This window comes from Eurypyga helias, unplaced genomic scaffold (assembly GCF_000690775.1).
Source record: "Eurypyga helias isolate BGI_N326 unplaced genomic scaffold, ASM69077v1 scaffold4984, whole genome shotgun sequence".
Lineage (NCBI taxonomy): Eukaryota > Metazoa > Chordata > Aves > Eurypygiformes > Eurypygidae > Eurypyga > Eurypyga helias.
The window spans coordinates 125511-149781 of NW_010245504.1; the positions used below are offsets into that span (position 1 = coordinate 125511).

General features: G+C 41.7%; 1 protein-coding gene across 1 annotated transcript in view; it reads left to right on the forward strand.

Annotated features, from left to right (window-relative positions):
- Positions 1-24271, forward strand: part of CALD1 (caldesmon 1) — a 121119-nt gene that overhangs the window by 89813 nt on the left and 7035 nt on the right. The window contains exons 6-10 of the mRNA XM_010150082.1: positions 4874-5022; positions 9883-10138; positions 12502-12642; positions 20823-20866; positions 20957-21035. Coding sequence (XP_010148384.1) covers positions 4874-5022; positions 9883-10138; positions 12502-12642; positions 20823-20866; positions 20957-21035 — 669 coding nt within the window. The remainder of the gene's footprint in view (positions 1-4873; positions 5023-9882; positions 10139-12501; positions 12643-20822; positions 20867-20956; positions 21036-24271) is intronic.

Here is a 24271-nt window from a genome sequence, read left to right on the forward strand (position 1 = left end):
TGTATGTGCTTAAAATTAAGTAAATGCTTAACTACTTTGTTCCTTTGGGGCTTTAGAACCAAGTTCTGTTTGTCTTAGAACAAATATTTCAGGAAATTCAGTTTGGTCAATAGATGCAAGGATGGTTTTCACCCTGGGGATGAATTTTTCAAGACTGTATCAACTAATCATCCTTCCTTGGTTTCCTCCCACTTTACTGCGAACTTTTTCCCTATGACTGATACCTACTCTTACAATAATCATCATCATCACTGAGGCCCTTTGGCCACCTGACTGCCTTAACTAATTATTCTCCCCCAATGCCCCATGATATAAACTGTGCATACCCAAGATTATTCTTTTGTTTTAAAGAGAAAATCTACAAAATTTACTGCATTGCATTTCCACTGTAAACACAGGAGCTGGTGCCATGGTGTTTTACTGTATGGTAAGTAAATAAGATTTGGGGACCATTTGCTTGTCAGGTTACAGCTGGACGCAGGGAACCATGTTCAGTGTTGTGTAGCAACTGTGCTTTTGGTTCAATGCAGCAGGTATCAAAATAATCCCTGATTCTAATTAGACATCAAGACTGGTCAAGACCTTGGAGATTTAGACCCATTTGGGTTCGGCTGGGTCTGTTTGGCTTAAAGGGAACCACAGCACAGATCTAGGCAGCTTGATGCCTTTCGAACTTCTTGGGAACACTGAGGGTTGTAGAAGGTTCAGTCCAGCATCCTTAGTTGGATTAATTTGAAACATGCTGTAGATTCTTAACTGACCCTCAGAGAGTGAAGAAGGCATATCATGTCGCGAGGTTTTATGTCAGTTTCCTGGCTTTATCAACCAAGGTATCAGATTTTGAGTAAGGTACACATGAGATTGAAAAGGCGAATGAAGTGATGAAGATGGTTAGAAGAAAGGTTTATGATGAACAGAGGTTGGCAATACTAGAATAAGTTACTCTAGAAAGGGGAAGAGTTAAATGAGACCTAATGGAGATCCTTCAGAATAGTACACTAGAAAAGCTACACAATCACTCTAAATTAACCCGGCTGCAAAAGCAGAGGAAAAAGCTGTGCAAAAAATAAGAGAGGGAGCTATATTAAGAGTTCTTCATAAAACAGAATAAGCTCGTAAATATTCACTGTTGCACGCAGTCTTGAATATTACAAGTAAAAAGGAGGTTGTAACTGGCCACAAATATGGGTTTGGGGGAGGGGGTGGGACAGGACACTACTGGAGACAAAATCGTCCTGCTTATCTTTATGTAGAGCTCAGTCAGCTCACTGGAGCTCTCATCATGCTTTTAAACCATAGCCCCAGGGCTAGATTGTTCAAGGAAATCAGTAAGATTTAGACGTGATTTGTAACTTTAGTGCTTCCATTTTTGGAAGCTCAAGCTGAGACAATTTAAGTGAGTCCTGCTTTTAGTGTAATGCTGCATACCCATCCACCAAAAGATAATTCTTGTGTATGTATCAAGCTGAGCATTCAAAGTGTTTTGCACGGTTTTGGAAATTTCAGTTCTTGCTTCTTGGCTTGTGAAGAAAAATTGACAGTCTTTGACTCCAAACCAAGTCAAGATCAAGCTCCCATCTCCACTTATCCCCTCCTTCAGGGATGTGCAAATTCAACAGGGCCTATTTCTGAACCTTGTGTGCCGTTAAGAGGATGGCAGTATATCATGAACAAGATCCTGAAGGAATACAGTGAATCTACATAATCAGATTTTGCTTTTTCACTTGTGCAACACAAGCACATTTCTTGTCTTAATGTGACCAAAATCTGGTCCTTAAAATTCAGATTTTGATCAAATTGGCAAGAAAAATCTGTCTCATTTTCTGAACTGTCCCACAATTTTTGGTTCTCCAAAGTGGCCTGGAAAGTTCATAAGAACAAGCTTTCTCATGATGTGAGACTCCTGGTATTTCCTGCTTCCAGTTTGGCTAGACATGCTGCAACAGTTGCTTTTCTTATGGTATTTGGGTATGGTAGTTGACTCTAAATGGCAGCCCTAGACCCAGATGCCCACAGCTTTTAAGTCAACAAGTAATTGAACCCAAATAAGGAATCAAGTTTGCCAAATGGCCCCAACCTTAGTAACTGATTTGCTGTGGTCTGAAGTTATTCAAACTCTAGATTTAAAAATCTCAACTCTCGAATATTAGCATAACACCCTAACAGCAGTGTAGAGAAAGATAAAATATAAATAAATAAAAGCTGGAAGTTAGCTAAACATGCTTTTGGTTGTGTTCTATCTTGACTTGCTGGTCAGGATTTGTGGGAGCATGTGAACTATTTTTAGTTCAGGTAATACCACCTATCTACTCCAGCTGGAGTCAGGGTAGTTCTTGTTACTAAATTCAGCAAAAACTGAATTAGCTTGTAACTGAGGGAAGCACTAGGACAAGGGAAAGTACTTTTTCTGTTGCCTGTCTTTGGAATGGGACATAATGGCTTCTGCTTCTGTGCTAATCAATCTTTCTTTTGGCATTAAAATTAGTAGGAGAAGGATTGGACCCAAAAACTGTGAAATGTTTCTGTAATACCATGTTTTATCATCTTTTTGAATAAAGAAGCCAAGCTATATCAACGGTTTTCTCAAATGCAGACACATTGCCATAAATCTTACTGGCTTCTGAAATGCTATTTCCTAACTTATTATTTTTTTAAACTATATTGTTTTAATATTAGTTTTCTCAGTGATTTCAATTAAGATATGAGAGATATGACCCTCCCCAGTGGACTTCAGTACATCAGGCAGCTGGAAGTACTGGCTTTTTAATGAAATTTAGAAAGGTCTTGATGAAAATCTCAGCAAAGGAAATCCTATGCTCTCAAAATCCCAACACAGACATCCTGGCATGCGAAATCTTGCAACGATCAACATCACTGGTTTCAGTTATCACCCTGACTGGGACTGGTGGGTTAGGAGATCACTAACAGGCAGCAGAGATTTTTGCTGTGAACGTGATCACTAACTACAGCATTGCCCAGATTTGGGAGCACCCAAAAGATGTTACTGTCTAAGGGCATTCATTAGACTCAATGAATAGCCCTGGTTGTCTCAGTCCAGCTCCTAGAAAACAGAAAGCCATTCCTTGAGGCTGCTAGTAATAATGGCCTTGTTTGCTAGCAGCTACAGCGTCATGGCCAAAGAATGCACAGTCATGGAAACTGAACTCCCCTCTTGTCTGTCAGGGCGCTTCTGCCAGGTCAGCTTTGGCAGGAGAAGGCAGGGAAAGTCTGCAGAACAAATGCCTCTGTGGGTTGTGTCCAACGTCCCTCACCAGTGGCTAATTTGCTCGAGAAGTTTAACCACCCAGTGCTCACTTGTGATGCATTCCACCTTGGCATTGTCCATAAAAGCAAAGTGTCCTTGAGTAAAGCCAGAGACTGACTTTGGGTCTTCACTCAGCAGCTTAATTCAACACCTTAGGGGGATCTTGACTTTGAAGACTCTGAACTCGTACTATATTGGTAAAGACATTACATTTCCAGAAGTTCTTTGATGAGGAAAGATCAAAATTTAATTTGATTTGGGGGTGGATGTGTGTATTAGGTTTTTATTTCAGGGTGCAGCTTGGAATGCCATAAAAGCGGTTGTGTTGCAGACAGGACTGTTAGGGATGTTCTTTTTCTCTGTAGTTAGAAAATGGGATGGCAACAGGCTTCCAAGGGACAGAAGAATTTTTTTACTAAAGGTCTTCATATGAATTTTTCCCAGAAGGCATTCCTTGCTTGCTAGCTAGGATCTTCCTCCAACGTTGTAAAGCTGGGGTGAAAAAAATAATAAATAAAAATTTGGAGTTAAATGTTTCATCTGCTGCTGTTGAAAGTTTATTTAGGTTGAGTGGAATAACTCTACCTGAGGATAAAGAACTTAAATCAGCTCTTATCCTTCTCCCCTTATCAGCATCTAACCATGACTCAGCATTCTGGGATTAGGCCATCTGTGATATTGATAAATACTTCAAGCTTATAACTGAAGGAATACTGTATAGTCAAATTCATGTACTAAATATACTTGATTACTCTTAAGTATGATAGAACAAAATTTTGTAAGGATAGAGGGAATTTTTGCTCTAGTGTTTCCAGAAAGAACATTTGCTTCTTCATAGGATTAAATATTCATGTCTGATAACACTATCCATGACTAGCCCCTAGTAGGATTGTGCTTTTTGTCAGAGTAATTTTTACTCTGATATAAAGATAATTTTGTGATTTGCCCATTATTCTTGCAATACTGAAATATCCATCTGACACTGGAAAGAGCATGAACTTTGTCATGCAAACATGACAGTCAGTGAAAGTTATGTATGATTTTTATTGCTCCAATGCCCTGAGCCTTGTACTGGGAATGTATCGACAAGCCTAGTCTCATGGAGTTTGCAACCCAGAATGTTAATTAGACAGCAGGCAAAAGATGCTGCAAGAGATGCTGCAGTGAAAAGGAAGAGAGACCTTGTACTGAGAATGTATCGACAAGCCTAGTCCCAGGGAGTTTGCAACCCGGAATGTTAATTAGACAACAGGCAAAAGATGCTGCAGTGAAAAGGAAGAGAGTGGGGTGCAGCTGCAGAATGAAGCAGTGGGGTAACACAGTCCGATAGCCACAGCAAACGTGCAGAGCAGACTGACAATTTTATTCAAGATGTTTTCATCTTGAGTTCAGATCAGGACAGCAGAGTGGTGGATGGTTACAGTTTAGAGCTTTGCAGGCTATTTCTGCCATAAAGCACATAAACATTTTGAAGACATTTTCTTAGTTAATAACTGATGCCAAAAAATCCATGTTCTTCCACTGTTACTTAGAATGCCTCATGGTGACTTCTTTTTTGTTTGTTTGTTTCTTTCTTTTGTTCTGTGATTTATGGTATCTCCTGAGCAGGTAAAAGATGACAAGGATAAAGGAAAAGCACCCAAAGAGGAAATGAAAAGTATCTGGGATCGTAAGAAGGGAGTTCCCGAACAAAAGGCACAGAACGGAGAACGTGAACTCACTGTCCCCAAACTTAAATCTACTGAGAACGCTTTTGGGTAAGTTCCAAGTGAGCACTGGGCTTGCTGATGTTACAGCAGAACAGGGGCCCATCTCTGGGTCTCTGCTTATAGCCTCGCAGCCGCTGAGGACTTGGGTTGGCAGCGTCAGGAGAGACTCCAGCATTCATGGGGTTGTAGGTAGGAATTCAGGCTCTTGGCCCGTTTTCTAACAAACTGACCCCACATTGCTGCAGGAACAACATGAACTACAAAAAGCAGATGTAAATAGCTTTGCTTCCTCAGCAGAGACAAACGGCTTATTTTTGCTCTGCTGGGCTTTCCTTCCTTGAAGGATATTTATTTCTAATATCTGCACGGAGGCCAATAATTACAACAGCCCAAATATTGCATTCTCTGATTTTTTAAAGTCAGATCTTAACCTTTACCGAAGGAAGTTATTTCAAATTACCCACCTGCTTTTAATTAGACTTTGCATTTCAGTATGGACCACAATCCAGTTGGTAATTCTTGACAGGGCTTCTCTCTTGATTTCAAGGCAAACCGTGACATTAATGGCTTCTTTATAAAAGTGATTTTTCAGTTAGGTGAAAACCTCTCCTGGCTAAAATGTCCTATTTTTTGTCTTTTTATCAGCTGTATTACGGTTTGATTTTTATTTTTCTTTCAAGGAAATATTTTCATTATGACTATATTGGGAAATTCAGTGAAGGTAACAAATTTTTAGTGAAAAGTTTATTCAGGAAGGATTCTGCTTGCTAAAAGGAGGGGATATGTGAAGAAGGGCAGAAGTTCTTCCTTTTAGCAGAAACCCAGGAAAGAATAGGTTAGAAATCTAATCTTTTTTTTCCTTCTGTACCTCTCTTCCTCTTTTACATTGACACAAGCAAAAAAAAGGTTAAGCTCCCCAGGCACTTTGAGAAATCTGTGTGTGGCAGATGGGATTTGCTCTTGTATCTCAGCATTCCCCCCGTGATTCTTCCGGGAAAAACAAACTTTCTCAAAATAAAATGCAGTTCAAAAGTCCCTGGAGGCACCCTGACCTAAGGGCAAAAGACAGACAGAGATGGAGATGGAATAGCAGGAAATCGGCCTTGCTCAGAACTGTCCTACTTCATGGCTTGGGTCACATCATCAATAACATGAGAATGGTTTTCTAAAAATATTTTTGTTGTGTTTTCATTTGCTTTACTTCCTGTGGGAGACATGCCTTAGTGTCAACATGTCGATTTGAGTTTCCACTCCTTTTTTAATTTTTCTGTTTTTCTTCTACTACTTCTCAAATGTGGGAAGAAACCTATTTAATAGCTTTTTATCAGCTGAGTAGATGACTTGGGTTGGCAACATCAGGAGAGGCTTTAATGTTCTTTGGGCTGTTCGGTATGAATTAAGGCTCTTGGCCTATTTTCTAATGAACTGCCCCCACATTGTTGGGCTTTGCCTGGAACTCTTTCTTCTTGTTTTTACATGAACATATCAGATACTAGTTAGGAAGCATGTAACTTGGCTTTCAGTGGTGAGAACTGAGAATAAAATAGGGTAGTGGAGGCTAAAGAAAAATCTTATCTGTGTCTTGATTGTGTCTACGTCAGTCAGTAAGAGAAATACAGAATAAAAACCTATTTTATGGCTTCCCTTTCCCATCTCCCCTCCCACCTGCCTTCCTCCCTATTCTCATACAGGACTGCAAAAGTCCTAACTATGATGTAACATATTATTTTTCACATTGTTCTGGCATTTTCAGCTCTCACAAACCACTTCTTTCCTTTTCCTCCTTGTCTGAAAGCTGGCAACCAACTTAATTTCTTAGCACCAAAGAGGTGCTTACAAAACTCTTTCTCCACCCTGCATCTCAATACATATTTCCCAATGTTGACAGTTGGGAACAGAGATTCCCAGAATCTGTTCAAAACAGAGGAGTTTGGGAGGTGAAGGAAAATAAAGAGAATTACTGCCAGTTTATTGTTTGCTATTTTGGATTATGCAGAAACAGTAGGGGAAGTCTTGTAAGCTGCATGAGGATAAAATAAGCTGGAAACTTCAAATGTCCTTCTTTGTAAGGAGGAAAAAATTGTCCCCCGAGGTCTCCAAACAAAAATGTTAATACTAGATTCTACCTTCGTCTTTTATCAGTTGAAAATTGAGAGTATCTCAGTTACTATCTGCAATGAAGTCACTAACCTTTCTTCTGTGCTGATTTAAAATAGAGTGGCTATTTATTGAGACAGTCTTGGCAAATGTTATGTTCTTAATTCTGTTAATTCTGAGGGCTGAGTATTTGCCCTTGCCAGGGATAATCATTATGTCTATCAGAAGTCACCTCTTGCATCTTCTTTGGGCCTGAAGTTTGCAGGTCTGGGTGGGCTGGCAACATGACTTCAAAGATGAAGACACAAACAAATATAAATAGTGAGGTTCTTGGGATGCTTGCTAGAGAGGCTACAATCTTGTAATGAAACAGAAAAGCCTTAAAATAGCCAGGGATTTCTCATGGCCTGTGATCCTGCAGGATAGATGCACTGGGTCCTTAGAAGTACTTACAGAGGCTTGTGGAACATTTTAGGTTCTTAGTAACTCTGCAGACTGAATCAGAGGTATTTCAGGCTGGACACACAAAATCATACCTTACATCTCAAGTATTGTTCCTCACTTTGGTTTTGAATGGGCTAAATGAAATGTAGAATTAAGTTTTCAGTGTTTTCTCATAATGCTCTAGTTAATTATATATGTTATTTTAATTAAAAAAACATGTGTTCCTGTAATTAGACATTACTACCTGATGCAAGCCCTTATTCATGACCACTTACATTAATTTGATGCTTACGGTGTGGGGTGATCTTGTGGTTCTACTTTCATGGTTTATGTGATTCCGCTGAAAAACCACATTCAGTAATAGTGCCTGGAGCAGAAAAGGATTGTGATAAAGTGATATTAGGGGAAATACATATTATGTAGTTGTAACTCTAGGTTAGAAAATCAGGCATAAGAAGGTACTGAAGGTACATACATTCACAGTCCCCCCTGGGACATTTTTTTCTTTGCTTTGTGATGCTACGCTTTTGCATAGAAAAGACTTTCTAAAACCAAGTAAATGTGTTGCAGAATAAGAGCCAGATCCTACTACTTTAGTGTTGAACTTGCACAGACGAAATACAGCAGCTTAATTCACATAATAGCATCAGTTTGGTTATGCTGTTTTGCCATATGTTTTTTAATGATACAGTTCCTGAATCATGCACGCTGTGCTAGAACTGAATTTCATCCAGTTTGGTAAGATTATGTGAAGGCAGAAGACTCTGTCAGTAGATTGTATTGTGACGTTGAAACCACTGATAAGTCAACTCTGGTCCCACAGCCTGTTTTATATGGTTAACTCCATCAAGATGAAACATCTGCCTGAAGGAAGAGCACCTTTGCAGGATTGTGTGATTCACTGGACTGCAAATTTATATTATATTTGTTCTTTATTTGTTCTTCATCTTCAATCTGGTCATCTCTAACAGTTACCCTTATTGTTGGAGTACTGTCTTGTGGTATTATACTCTACAACACCCTGGTTGTACTAATGAAGTCATTAATATTCAGGTCTTTAAAATGCCAACAGGGCAGAGCAGAACATTAAAACAAACAAACAAAAAAAGAAAAAAAAACCCCAAACTCAAGTATATTTGCTTCCTCTCTCTCATGAATAACAACAGTGATACCTCTTAGGTCCTTCTCTCCTTGTCAGCAGTAGTATTGCACACACTCAGGGAGCAGACATTGCTTGAACACGGGTGTGGTAATTGCTTAACTAGACGATGCTATCTGACACTGTTGAAAGTATGCACTTCACCTCTGTGAATTCTTCGGTGTTTGAAGGGATTTTTTTTGGTATTCTTCCTGTCTCATATATTACAGTGGGTTGGCTGAATTCTTTGGGGTTTGGTGGGGTTTTTTTGATATTCTTTCTGTCTCATATATTACAGTGGGTTGGAAAACTTCTGGTTTCTTCATGTGGAAAGTTGCCATCCATAAATAATTTCCAGTTTCTTAATAAAAGCTCATACTTTCCCTGAAAAATGTCAGCAAAAGATCTGATGAACCTTTCTGTTCACACAGACTGGGAGAGTTCAAGCGATAGCTGTTATAGATGAGATAGGAGCCTTTTAAAGTATTTAAAACTGTTGAAACTGTTGAAACTGTGAGTTCTCTCCCTTCTCTGGTCTCCTCCTGTTTTCTTCAAGTCAAGTACATGTACCCAGACATGCTTGTCTTTTCTGGAGGGTCTAGAAAAAACACTTGCCATTGAAAGCAAAGGATTAGGGCATCTTCTATTACATAGAACGTAGCATGATGTTTTTGCTGAGTTTTATATATGTAAATTTATTTCATTTAAAATGAACAAAGAGGAATTAGTTATGGCTTTCCATTGTACATTCATATTGTACATTTCCACTGCTTTCTCTATGAAGTCTAATATGCCTTTGGAAGTGTTTCCTCTGAGCACAAACTGCAGAGCAGAGGTGTGACACTGTACGCCGTAGAGATGGTGATGAGATACCATACCTCTTTCTGAAGATATGCAAGATGTTAGGTATTTCAAGCTCGCTTATAAAATCCTCTTAAAAATTGAGGTGGTTTGAGTTCTTGGGCAGGGTGGTACAGCTCCTGTGCACACAAGAGAATCCTTCCTCACTGGCAGCAGATGGGATGGGTGCTCCTTGTAGTATCCCAGGCTACCAACATGTGATATCAATATTTTAGGCCTGTGATACTTTGCAAGCTGCTAAAGGTCCTATAAGGTAATAACTCTGAGTACCTGGCTCTTGTGTTGTTGGTGAGTGCATGGCAGCGTGTGGCTCTGGCCAGGAAGGGATAACCCATGGTGCATCACCTTCCCTTCCATTTCTTTCCAAGCCGCTCCAATTTGAAAGGAACCGCAAACGCTGAGGAAGCAAAGCCAGGGTCTCAAGTCGAGGCTGGAAAGCGGCTAGAAGATCAGCGCCGCCGCCGAGGTGAGAATGAGGAGTTGGAGAAGCTGAAGGAGAAGCAGCAGGAGGCAGCGGCCGAGCTGGATGAACTGAAGAAAAGGCGGGAGGAGCGCCGGAAAATCCTGGAGGAAGAGGAGCAGAAGAAGAAGCAGGAAGAGGCTGAGAGAAAAGCCAGAGAGGAGGTAAGTGTACAATATGAAGTATTAGACTCTGTTTTTATTCCCTTGATTTTACTGCTTCACTTCCACTGCGTTGCAGCAGTTGATAGCTCTTTACAGCAGTGTCTGCACAGACACTTTTAGGTGAAGAGGATGGTGGGGCTGAAGATCGATGGGTCTGTGTTTAACAAGAGGGCAGAATGAGGCCATGGGAGAAGTTCAGAGGTGAGAAAGGAATGTGCAACAAGGAAGGCAAGACCAAACTTCAAGCATACAGGCCAAAGTGTGCTTCTCTTCCTTGGATCTGTTGTTGCTGTGTGAGGAATGGCTGCTGAGGCTTTGCTTCAAATTGCACCCTTTAACAGGGCCCTCTCAGTTGTGTGCTTTTCTGGGCTTCGCTGCTTCTCAGTGTCTGTCAGGAGATGCTCTGTCGTGACAGACCTTGATTTCAAACACACTATGCAGCGCTAAAATCATCCCATTTTCTAACCTTCGGATTTAACTGCAAGTATGTCATGTTTGACAGCAAGTGACATGTCACATGGATGCTCTAGTAAGAGCCTGAAGCAAAACATGCAGTCACCCAGGGTAGAAAGTCACATTGCAGTTCTAGCCTCAGGAAAGACAGAGGGCTCTAAGAAACGTGTTTATGAGTCAGAATTTCATCTGCAACAGTTGCAAATTTCTTATCTTCTTGGGGATGAAAAATGCTGGGGGCAGTATTATAGCCACAGAGTTTTTTACTTTATTCGGGGTGCCTTTTTGACGTTACACAAATTGAATTACAAAGTGCATGTCAAAAACTTGTCTGCTGCAGATGAGCTGGAATGCTCATGTTATATATAGTTACGATCGGCTAGATCTCATTAGGAATATATTCTTGTCTATTTAAATGTTCAGTACCCAAGCACATCTGTTTGCTTGTACTTCCTCTGCCAAAGGACTCTATAAATAGGATTTCCAAATCTCTGGTGCATCATTTAGGAATCTTAGTTGTTTGGAAAACAAATGGTAGATGAATAACAACAGTGTTTGGCAGATGAATGCCAATGGCTTTAATATACTGAGCTCTTCACAGCAGAACTCAGTAGATGCTGAGATTGCACAATACCTTGCTGGTAAGACCCTGCTGAATGCTCACAGTGGTTGTGCTTTGAGGTCTTCTGCTCTGACTTGCAGTTTATGAAGTAAAAACTCATGTTGTTTCTTTGGAGGGAAAGCTGTAACAATTTAGTCTTCACTTCTTTGGGCACCTATTGATTTTTCCTTGTGAAGTATAGACCTTAGAACAACAAGTGCTGGAGTAGTTGGACAGAAGAATGGTATAAAGATGATACATGAGATTACAGAGAAATCGAATTTGAATATTTTTATAAATGTACTTTTTTCACTCTGTATGGTGTGTGGAGTAGTTTTGGTATCAGGGGAGGAGCCACTGGGTCAGCTCCTGTGAGAAGCTGCTAGAAGCTTCCCCAGCTACAAGACAGATGTGCCTCTGGCCAAGGCCAGTCAAAGCCAGAACAGTGGTAACACCTCTGGGGTAATGAATTTAAGAGTGGGGAAAACTGCTGTGGAACCTGCAGTGAAGGAAGGAGTGTGATGTGAGAGAGGCAACAGGGCAGACACCTGGGTCAGTGAGGAAAGGAGGGGAGGAGATGGCCAGAGCAAAGGTTCTCCTGTGACCTGTGGGAGGGACCCCAGGCTGGAACAGGGGGCAGAGTGTGAGGAGTCTTCCCCCTGAGGAGGAGGGAGCAGCAGACACAGTGTGTGATGGACTGACCGCAACCCCCATTCTCTGTCCTCCTGCACTGATGGGTTGCTAGAGGTAGAGAAACTGGGACTAAAGCTGAGCCCGGAAAGGAGAGAGGGGTGGATTTTAAGATCTGGTTTTATCTCTTATTGTCCTACTCTGATTTGATTGGTAACGAATTAAATTGATTTTTCTTCCTTAAGTCCAGTCTGTTTTGCCTGTGACCATAATGGGTGAGTGATCCCCCCCGTCCTTGTCTTGACCCATGAGCCTTTCCTGAAATTTTCTCCTCACGATCCCCCTGGGTGGCGAGGAGTAGGCGAGCAGCCGTGTGATGCTAAGTTGCTGGAAGGGCCTAAACCATGACACTCTCTTTAAGTGGCACTATATGCCAATAAATCTGGTGACCTCACTTTGAGGAGACGCACTAAAGCAGCACAGACTAGCTGCCTTCCCTGATTCCTTAACACCATGAGGGATTCAGAGCAATATGTTGCTAGATTTCAGATAGGTTGCTGAACTCTTTTGACTGGCATGAAAATCTCTTCTTAGAAAATTGGTAAATGTTTGCAGGACTGCAAAGCCATGTAATGATGATGTGGTTTCTGAAAGAATAAGTGACCTTTTTTTTTTTAAGGAGGAAAAGAGGAGGATGAAGGAAGAAATTGAAAGGAGAAGGGCTGAAGCTGCTGAAAAACGTCAAAAGATGCCAGAAGATGGTGTATCTGAAGACAAGAAGCCATTTAAATGTTTCAGTCCTAAAGGTTCATCTCTCAAGGTAAGCTCCCTACTAACAGCTATATTACGTAAAAGTAATTACCCATTACGTAAAAGTAATGGGTGTTTCAGTCAAACCAACACCCAAACACCAAAGCAGTGTGGAAATACTTGAAATCAGACCTGGGACAATGCTTTGAAATAGACCTTCACCTGAAACCTTTAGCTAAAAGACTTCATTCATTGGGATGATTGAAAATTAGGCATGCTTTCTAAATACAGAGTCTAGTGTGGGAGTTACCTGTTCTTGTTGATGAAAAATGTCCAAAAATTATCTTCGCTTTCAAAAGAAAATTATTTTGGAAACTTAGAGTTGTATTACTTGTTGGTTTTCAATGTTAATTTATTATAGGAGTGCTCTGTGAACTGGCGTAGATAAAGATCACAAGTGTTCTCTCTCCCCTTCCACATCCACAGTTATTTTCTTCCTTGCCAGATTACTTTGTCTTTAAGCCTATTCAGCCTAATCATCATTAATTGAAACTGACCCATATGGGAATTTTAGCGTATGTCTACTCTCCCTAAAAATAACCTCTAGGAGTACTGGGCTGGATTTCATTTTCTTACATAACAGGGGAAAAAAAAAAAAACAAACAAAGTTTTGTTGCTGCAGGAATTTCTAAGTAGTTTTCTGTGGGCTATATTATATTGGAAGTCAGATAAATCAATTAAATGGCCTTTCAGCATGGAAGAGGAATCTTGGCTGCACTGAAATTATCGGGAACATTGTTTTGGTATTCAGTCCAGTTGTTTTCTCAGCTCAAGATCAAACTACAGATGTAGTAATTGTTTTCAACTACCTTTTACTTTTCTCATTTTGTGTCATTAGTCATTTAAGAATCCAAAATGTTTGTCAAAAAAGTCCCCTTAGTGGGCACCAGGAGATAAAAGAACCAGGCAGGAGGTTATCAGGTAGGAGCTCATTGGACCATGAAGTGGATCTCCATGGGATTAAGAATTGTATTTATGGAGTGACTGTCCTGGTTTCAGCTGGGTAGAGTTAATTTTCTTCCTAGTAGCTGGTATAGTGCTGTGCTTTGGATTTAGGATGAGAATAATGTTGACAACACAGTGGTGTTTTAATTGTTGCTAAGCAGTGTTTATCCTAAGTCAAAGACTTTTCAGCTTCTCATACTGATCTACCAGTGAGGAGGTTGGGATGAGGCACAGCCAGGACAGCTGACCCAAACTGGCCAAAGGGATATTCCATACCATATGATGTCACACTCAGTTAATAAACTAGGGGGAAAGCTGGCCTGAGGCCACTATACTGGGTGGGCATCAGTCAGTGGGTGGTGGGCAATTGCGTTGTGCATCACTTACTTTGTATATTCTTTATTATTATTATTATCATCCCTTCCTTTTCTATTAAACTGTCTTTGTCTCAACCCATGAATTTTGCTTTTTTCCCCCCTGATTCCCTCCCCCATCTCATTTGAAGTGTGGGAGAGTGAGCAAACTGTGTGACGTTTAGCTGCTGGCTGGATTAAACCACAATAATGATACAGTGCTTTTGGTCAAAATTACATTTTTGCTCAGATTGCTACACTTGGAACCGATCTGGAGCTTCAGCCCTATACTGTTTTGGGTCCAGCTCTAGCAGATACACTGTCCACGTGCTTTTGATTGGACTTGCCTTTGACTTCTCAGACACATCTGAACATGAAATACATGGACAGAATACACACAGCTGTAAACGAAGATTGCCAAGCTTCACAACTTGCTCCTATTAGATAAACCTGGTCTTGCCATTTCGGTTGCAAAAGACCATGTCAATAACAGTATAAATGTACAACGTCTTCCCAGCCCTCCTGGGAGGGCTTCTCTTTCTTCTTTCTGCTTATTGAGATGCCTTTTATGACATACATTTGGAGCTTTAGTTCACAGATGACTCAGAACAGAGAAAATTATACTTGAAAACACATAATAGAAAGATATAGATCATAATTTTGGGGAGAGTGGGAAGAAACACTGGATTTGGCAAGAGGTTAATAGCATTCAGAGGGCTTTTGGACTGATGTTACACTATTCTGTTAAGTGTATTTTTAGAGGAGACATGGAATTTTCCAAATGTCATTAAGCATCCAAAGTCCATTTTTTATGATGATAATTGCTGCTGGGTTTTAAGGCTTGTTAGGTAGTTGTTTGTTATGAAACCTGGTATATGCAACTCTGTACACATTTTTGTCTTTCTCTGTTTCTATCTCTGAGAAATTGGTGGTACTGTACATATTCCAGTCCAGTGTCTGTGGGTGGCCAGAGTAGGTATATAATGCTATTGAACTTCACGCCCTAAGCTGTTTCATGGCCTTCTGTGGTAAATAGCTGAGGAGACAATAATCTCATTTTAATAACCTGATGTCAAATTTGATGTCAGACTCTAGTTTTTAGAAGACAGTATATTTTGTTACCTTTCATTTGGACAGGCTTCCCAGCCTGGCGTAACCTGGTTGGTACACAGCTTTCTTATTGCCCGTTACGCACTGCCCAAGTTATCTTTTGACTTGTAAAGCATCTGGCACATATTTTCTCCCTTGATGAATGTATCATCTTGTTAGATGTGTCATGAGTCATGTGAGAAATCTAAATGTACAATTGTGGGTGGGTGGTTGGATTTAATAATGAAAAAAGGGCGGCTCAGTATTAACATACTGTAGGAAATGTGCACATTCTGACTTCTCCTAGATCTTAATCTGGCAAAGCATCTTTTTCTACTTCCTTGTCCTTCCTGATGTGCTAAGTTTTTGGGAAGAAAAAGAAGTTCCTGCGAGTAACTTAAATGAGGAAAGTGGGGCGTACTGCTTAGCAAGTAAATTACAAGAACAAAGGAAAGAAGGGAGATAAACTGAAAAGGCATTACAAGGGCCTCTAGTGACAGGACAAGGAGTAACGGGCTTAAATTGAAAGCGGGGAGGTTTAGATTACATATCAGGAAGAAGTTCTTCCCAGAGAGGGTGGTGAGGCACTGGAACAGGTTGCCCAGAGAAGCTGTGGATGCCCCATCCCTGGAAGTGTTCAAGGCCAGGCTGGATGAGGCTTGGAGCAACCTGGTCTAGTGGAAGGTGTCCCTGCCCATGGCAGGGGGGTTGGAACTAGATGATCTTTAGGGTCCCTTCCAAGCCAAACCATTCTATGTTTCTGTGATATTACCATCTTATGGACACTGTGTTTATCCGTCAGACAGGGATGGATTAGCATGACCTTGCAGACTCAGAATTGAAAGACCAAAATGTGCCACTCATCTCCATGTATTACATGGCTCATGGGTGCACATACATAAGTGAATGTATACAAACACAGAAATATTATACATACATGATTATATTTAGAAAGAACTACTGTCATTATCTAGTCTGGCCTCTAATAAATCACAGACTACACAGTATTGACAACTCCTGTTTGTTTAACTGTTAAGTACAGTATTTCCTGGAAAGCTGAGACACTAGTTCAGCAGAACTACTGCAGCAGCAAGAAGCACTCCCAGTGACAGCACCAGGGCTGTAAATACTGCTGCAGTAGAAGAATGAGATTCCCTGCATAATCTTTGTTCATTCTCCTTTTAAGAGAAATTAATTCCTCATGTTTTCTTCGGTAAGGAGTGTTATTGACTATTCTCTAGGTTAATTGGGAGAGAACAAGGTATTTCAATACTAACTTTCTTGTTGGGGGTGAGCTCCACTACTACAGAAAAGCAAAAGGTGTTAGGCATTGAGGGGAGGAAGCAATGGCAGGAGTCTGGGAGCCTGGGGTATCTCCTGTATTTGCAGAAAATGTCTCCTGGGAAACATGGGATGATGTGGAAGCCTATACTCTGCAAGGCGATGCTGACAGCTAAGCTGGAAGATAGGACTTTTCAGGATGCAAGATTTTTTTTTCCCCTTTCCTTAAAGACCTATCTTGTCCTGTCTCATTATTGCTCTCAAAACCTGATAGCTGGACCAGTGACTAGGAAAAATTAAACTCCACGTAATCAATTCTTCCTAGGTGCGCTCCTCTTGCAGCGGAGGGAAGATAGAGTGGTAAGAACAGGATTTGTGACGTTTGTTTTTCCCTCATCTTTGGTGCTGATAGCAGCACTCTAGTCTGGTAGGTAAACTGGGGTAAATTTGTGCCCTCTGCACAGATGCTGCTGACAGCAGGAAAAAGCCTAACTGTGCTTAATGAAGCAAAAGAGCACGTGAGCCACTTGAGAAGACAGGGAGAAGCTGCTTTACTCACAGGGGCTACCACTCCAAATGGATTTCCACCGTTGGATAAGAGGCAAAATTAGGGATTTCTGGTTTCTGTATGCATTTCTTATTCTCTTTCCTTCTTGACCCATTTTTTTGAGAACAGTTTTTCTACATATCAGTTTATGACACTTTCTGTTGCATAATATCTAATACATGATATAAAATTCTTAAGAATAATTTAATACCTTTGTGTGAAACAAGTTTTACTGGGAATATCTGGATGATTTTTCCCAAGTCTTTGGCTCAAATTGTGTATTAATTCATTCCCCTTCCATTCTGTTTCTGTTCCTGGAGAATGTAGACAGAAGATAGTGCACTTTGACACCCACACTTAACTGCATTTTCAAAAGGGCAGACATCTCTCGCACAATCAGCAAACAAAACATGTCTGTATAATATTGAATGTGGATAAATGCACACATGTATTTCTGCATAGCATCTTGCTTAATTTATTTCTTGTCACCTGTATGTGCTGACCATGTTGACTAAGTCCCTAATCAGGTGTGAGAATCCGTGTGGTTTTTGTTTATGTCCTTTGGTTTCACTTCATCTGACTTGATGAGCAGAAAGGTAAGTGTCCATCTAAGCATTCTGTAGTCTAATCTAAGATGTCTTGGTGGCTAATAGAGACCCACTCTCAGTGGACAAGCAATCCCACCTTTCCTAGGGTGAGGTGAGCTCCCGTGCCTCTTCACAGAATCACGGAATGGTTTGGGCTAGAAGGGACCTTAAAGACCATCTAAGTCCACCCCCCCTGCCATGGGCAGGGACCCCTTCCACTAGACCAGGTTGCTCAAAGCCGCATCCAGCCTGGCCTTGAACACTTCCAGGGATGGGGCATCCACAGCTTCTCTGGGCAACCTGTCCCAGTGCCTCACCACCCTCTCTGGGAAGAACTTCTTCCTGATATCCAATCTAAATCTCCCCACTTTCAGTTTAACCCCGTTCCCCCTTGTCCTGTCACTACAGGCCCTTGTAAAAAGTCCCCCCCAGCTTCCTTGTAGCCCCTTCAGGTACTGGAAGGTGCTATAAGGTCTCCCTGGAGCCTTCTCTTCTCCAGGCTGAACAAGCCCAACTCTCTCAGCTTCTTTGTAGGAGAGATGCTCCAGTTCTCTGACCATATTTTTGTCCCTCCTCTGGACTCGCTTCAACGGGTTGATATCCTTATTATGTTGGGGGCCCCAGAGCTGGATGCAGCACTCCAGGGGGTTCCACTGACTACAGAGGGAACCAAGATGCGTAATTTAGACTAAATGCTTAACTTTTAAGCAACTGAGGTTAGGTGGGAGAGATGCAGCCTGAGATCCTCTGTTCTTTGTCTCTGGTCATAATTTAATTAGAGTCCATCAGATTGACTCTTTGGAATACTTGTGTGTTCTGTGTCAGAGGCTTTGGAAGGTATTCCATGGTGGCAAACCATAGTCCAAACTGTTTAAAAAGATCTTGTTAAAATGAACACAGCAAAAACTGATTATTCTTATTCCCTGCTCTCAAATTGAGGAAATACTTTGCATTTTGTGCTGACTGCTTTGCTTTGCCTCTTTCTCTTACAGATCTATTTTGTAATACTGTTTACTGTATGTGCCAAACATTTTAAATTCTTTGCATGGAGTTTGTGTGGTGTGCAGTGGATAAATGGCCTTTAGGTGTTGCTGTGCAGTCTAAATGTATTTGTCTTATACATTGAATACACGTGTGTATACAGGTGTGTTTGCTCCAAGTGTATTCAACGTATAGTTCTGTTTCATGCACACAGTGTTTTGAGAAAGATGTTCTAGAACAAATTCTCATGTAAATGTACAGAAAATACGTTACCCATCCACACAAGGCACCTGCTTCCTCGGGAAGGAGGACCATGTTCAGCTCTGAGGGTTGCTTCCTAACCCTGCTTTCCTGTTTAACATATTTTCTGGTTCGCTTCCTCACTCTCCTGTTCTGAACAATCCCTGACTTATTCCCGATACCACAGCTGTTCCCAGCGGGTGAAGAATGACCCCATGTCTTTTTACTACAACCACAAGGAATACATGTCCCTCTTCCCTCCAACCTATCGTTTTCCTGCTGTGTAGAAATACGTCCCCTTCCTGAATGCAGGAAAAGTATAGTTTACTGTTAGCATCTTAGAAGATAGGTCCCTTTTGTAAGATTTCAAGCAGAATCTCAGTTCATCGGAACTAGAAGGGGCTGTAAATTTATTATTGGATGGTTACCTTGAGCCCTGGTTCTTTGAGACAGTCCACATTGTTTGTCCCTACTGCCAGCCAGGGTTTCACTGATGCAGTTTAGGGAATTAACCATCCATGCAGAGCAGGGGAGAAACCAGCGGCTCTTGTTGGTATAACTCAGTGTTTTGATGCATTGCTGGTTACGTCCCAGAAATCAGAGTTACAGGAAACAATTCCTACTCTACCATAGTTGAGGAGAGGTGATGTGTTTTAAGTTACCATCGTACGTAGATCTGCTTCGTGATTTTTAATCAACTAATTTACTTGATCATTTTATGGCGATGCCAACTGTATTTCCTCTGGGTGAAACTAAGCTGTGAACAGTTAAGGCTGGCAGTGGGAGAGCCTGAGCTCCGGTGGCTCTTCAGCTCCTGCCTGGTGTATTCCTGCCACCTTGTGACAATGATGCATTGGAGCAGTTGGTACATCTTTCCACTCAGGGCTCTATTTAGGTCATACGTTGGCAACTAAAACTGTTAATGTAAATTACTCTGTAAATGGTGTATATTGTTTTAGAGCTTTAGAGGTGCCTTTAAGCTCGATTGATGCTAGCTGGAGTTCTGCCAGGGAGTTTGTTTGGCAAATTCTGCACTGAAGTGAACTGCCTGAGATTTTGCTTGTATGGGCTTGAGAAATAAAACATGCTTTCTCTTTGATGGGATTGCTGTGGGATTTAGTATTCTGGTACAGCCTGAATGCGAAGGGCACCAAGGAGGGCCTTTTAGAGGAATGGCTGACACTGACTTATTTTAAAGGCATGAATGTCCCAGTAGTCATTCTTAAATCAACCTGAAAACGGACAACTGACATTGAGATCGGGGAATCCCCACAAATCCAGCCAGGCTGATTAATAGTCATTTCAATTCCCTGGAACTGATTGTATATACTTTACTCTTAAAAGAAACTGCAGAGCCTGGGACAAGAAGTGGACCAGTGCAACGTGGAAGAGTCATGAGTTAGTTTATTAAAGTATTTCTTGACCCAGAATGCAAATAGACATTCCCCCAGCCCCTCACTCAGTAGTGAAATGTTTTAAAACTTTATTCAGGGGTGGAGTCTTTTTCCTCTTGGATTATCAAGAGATTTGGCATTAGTCTTATGAGACCTTCATGATTCTTTTTCCCCTGGAAACAGTATAGTATTGTCCTGTATACAGAGTAGAAAATAATGATGAAATGTAAGTTTGTATAATAACAGCTGGTAGATATTGACTCAGCAGTGACCCTGCTCAACATGAGCAAAGTACAGTCTGATGGGTATTTTGGAGCTCAAATTAAATAATGTCCTGCAAAAACATGCATGAGAAAGGGTATATGGCTGAGCTCCAAATCTGGCCTAGCCTGATTTCCCAACTTAGAAAATCTTTATTAAATTTGCTATCTGTCTCAAGAGATACATACTTGCTTTTATGTGGGAGATATGAGGAAATTTGACATAGGTCTTCTGCATATCAACCTCTTTCATAAGATAAACTTCTTCCCTTTCCATATCGGTGGTTTATTCGCTTGTTGTGAATGAGGAAATGCAGGAAATAAATCCACCCTTGTGAATCTGTAGCATTATGGGTTCCTAAGTATAAAACCTGCATGTGTGTCTGTGGTGATTTGTGTTGGAATGCATCTCTTTCAGATTGACCTTTTGACATTTAAAATGACGATGTGGCCTTGTACAGGCTGCCTTTTTATTAACTATAAATGTATAGCTCTTATTTCTCTCTTTTCTAGATAGAGGAGCGAGCAGAATTTTTGAACAAATCCGCTCAGAAGAGGTAAAACGATTAACCGGTATGTTCAGTCAAAACAGCGGTGTTTAATTGCAGGGAATAATAATTTCTTTCTCTTTTTTCTGCTTCCTACAGTGGTATGAAACCCACCCACACAACAGCAGTTGTCTCAAAGATTGACAGTAGACTTGAGCAATACACTAGTGCAATTGAGGTAAGTTAATTCCAGGTCACAATGGCTCTAGTTACTAATGGCTTTTGGGACGTTAATCAGCCTATGTTCTACTGTTGAAGAGTTGCAGGGATTTTTGGTTACAAACACTTTCCTTAATGCAACTTCAAGAACAAAATGCTTGAGGCACAGCTGTAACCAACATCTAGATATAACAAAATCTCAGATTCGTGTCTTCCCTTCTGTGCTACAATTTACTCTGCTCTGGAGTAGCTCTGGAAGGACTCAGCATCTCTTCAGTGACAGTCACATCCTCTTATCTGATGAGAGTATTATCAACAGAGAGCTGATTTAGCAGCTTATTTAGGATAGCAAGGAGCTGGGCCTGTGGTGCTGGCTTGCCACTTCAGAGTGAAATTCCTTGGCAAAGGACACTTCAGTCAACTAGTGATTTAAGTAGTGACAAAGGAAAAACAGAATCAAATCGCTTAGAATTTGCCCCCAGGTGATTTTCACAAACAGTGGCTTAGTGGCTAATAATGTGCCTTGAAGTCAGAACTGAAAGCTTTTTCCTTTCATAGTCCAAAGAAAAATAGGTGTTTGGTTTTGTGTGGGCTTGTTTGTTTGTTTGTTTGAAGCTGTTTTTATAAATTGGTGAGTACTGGCAATGTGAAAGCTACTGGTTAATATAGTGGCCAACTGGACTGGGCTGGTAAGTGTCATGTGAATAGAATGGTATAAAAAGGGATATTATCTTGATAGCTGTGATTAAGATCTAGCACTTCTTCATTGCCTGCTGGATTTTTTTTCTCCTCTTCTTCACATATAGAACCTAAGCATGGTATTCCATTAAGGTATGAATTGGTTAGGCTTTATTATCCTTTAACTTAAAGGAAAATTTACTAATTAAGATGAATCAACAAATGCTTTTTTCTGTGACTGCTGTCCCTTTAACCTTTCTGCTAGGAAGCCTAACAGTGCTGGAGAGTTTGATGAGAAAAGTGCATGCATGACAGTCCTGGAGGCTCAGGCTTGCCTCCAGCAAGTTATGTCAAGCTGAAGGCAGCTCAAACCCCTCCATTAGTGATGAATGTCGGCATGGCACCCAGTAGTCACCATATGATTGCAGTGGGCGCATACAGCTCTGTCTCCCCACTTCACTCTGTGCCTTTTCTGGCTGAGACATAACCACCCTGGAGTCACCAAGGGCTTTAATTTGGCACTGGGGTTTGATGTTGGACTCTTTAAACCAAGTGGATTGGTTGGAGCTACAGCTCCGTCTGTCATTACATAATTATGTAATAGTGAAGTCAGGTTTGTCAACCCGTATGCACGCCAGTGTTTGAGGGATGGTGTGCTAGTGGGGTCCTTCAGTCTGTTGTCTCAGCGGATGTAGGGGATGGGAGATCCATGTGGCAGCAAAGATGCAAGATGCGTTAGAAACTATGGAAGTGCCTGAGAACCATCACCTAGGAATTAAGGCTTCTCCCCCTAAAGAAATGATCAGTAGCCCAGCTGAAGTGGACCTACTCCAGTGCACGCTGCATGTGGGCAACAGACAGGAGGAGCTGGAAGCCACCGTGCAGTGGGAAAGCTGTGACATAGTCGCCATCGTGGAAACCTGGTGAGGTGACTCGCAAAGCTAGACTGCTGCAACGGATAGCTATAAACTCTTTGGGAGGGACAGGAAAGAAAGGAGAGGCGGTGGGGTAACCCTCTGTGTCAGGGAGTGGTTTGCCCAGAGCTTAATGATGGTGATGATAGGGTTCAGTGTTTATGGGGAAGAAGAAGGGGTAAGGCCAGCAAGGCAGGTATCGTGGTGGGAGTCTGTTATAAACCTCCCAACCAGGATGAAGAAACAGACAAAATATTCTGTAAGCAGCTGGGAGAAGTCTCGTGATTGCTAGCCCTTCTTCTCACAGGGGACTTCAACTTACCAGACGTCTGCTGGAAATACAATACAGCAGAGAGGAGACAGTCTTGGATGTTCCTCAAGAGTGTGGAAGGTAACTTCCTGACACAGCTGGTAAGGGAGTCAACTAGGCAGAATGCCCTGCTAGATGTGTTGTCATGAGGTTATGAAGGGAGAAAATTAGAAGGGCCAAAGCCCAGCTGGAGCTTAACCTGGCTGCTGCTGTAAAAGACAAGAAAAAATGTTTCTATAAATACATTAGAAACAAAAGGAGGGCTAAGGAGAATCTCCATTCTTTATTGGATGCAAGGGGAAACATAGGGACAAAGGATAAGGAAAAGGCTGACACACTCAATGTCTTCTTTGCCTCAGTCTTTAATAGTAAGACCAGTTGTTTGTGGGTTGCCCAGCCCCCTGAGCTGAAAGACTGGAATGGGGAGCAGAACGAAGCTCCCATAATCCAAGAGGAAATGCTTAGTGACCTGCTACACTACTTAGACTCACACAAGTCTATGGGGCCAGATGGGATCCAGCCAAGGGTACTGAGGGGGCTGGCAGAAGTGGTCACCAAGCCACTTTCCGTCATTTATCAGCAGTTCTGGCTGACTGGGGAGGTCCCTGTTGACAGGAATTTAGTAAATGATCACATTTACATCTACAAGAAGGGCCGGAAGGAGGATATGGGGAACTACAGGCCTGTCAGTCTGACCTCAGTGCCAGGGAAGGCTATGCAGCAGATCATTTGGAGTGCCAGCACAAGGTGTGTACAGAACAACCTGGTGATCAAGCCCAGTCAGCATGAGTTTATGAAAAGCGGGTTCTGCTTGACCTGATCTTCTGTAACAAGGTGACCCACGTAGCGGATGAGGGAAAGATTGTGTATGTTGTCTACCTAGACTTTAGCAAAGCCTTTGACACCATTTCCCACAGCATTCTCCTGGCGTTACTGGCTGCTCATGGCTTGGAGGAGTGTACTCTTCGCTAGGTCAAAAATGGGCTGATTGGCCAGGCCCAAAGTGTTGTGGTGAATGAAGTCAAATCCATTTGGCAGCCAGTCACACATGGTGTTCCCCAGGGCTCATTACTGGGGCCAGTTCTGTTTAGTATCCTTATCCATGACCTGGATGAGGGGATCGAGTGCACCCTCGGTAAGTTTGCACATGACACCAAGTTGGGTGAGAGTGTTGATCTCCATGAGGGTAGAAACGGTCTGCAGATGGATCTGGTCAGGTTGGATCGATGGGTTGAGGCCACTGTGTGAGGTTCAGCAAGTCCTACCCTTGGGCCACAACAACCCCAGGCAATGCTACAGGCCTGGGGACGAGTGGCTGGGAAGGTACCCGGCAGAAAAAGACCCGGGGGGGCC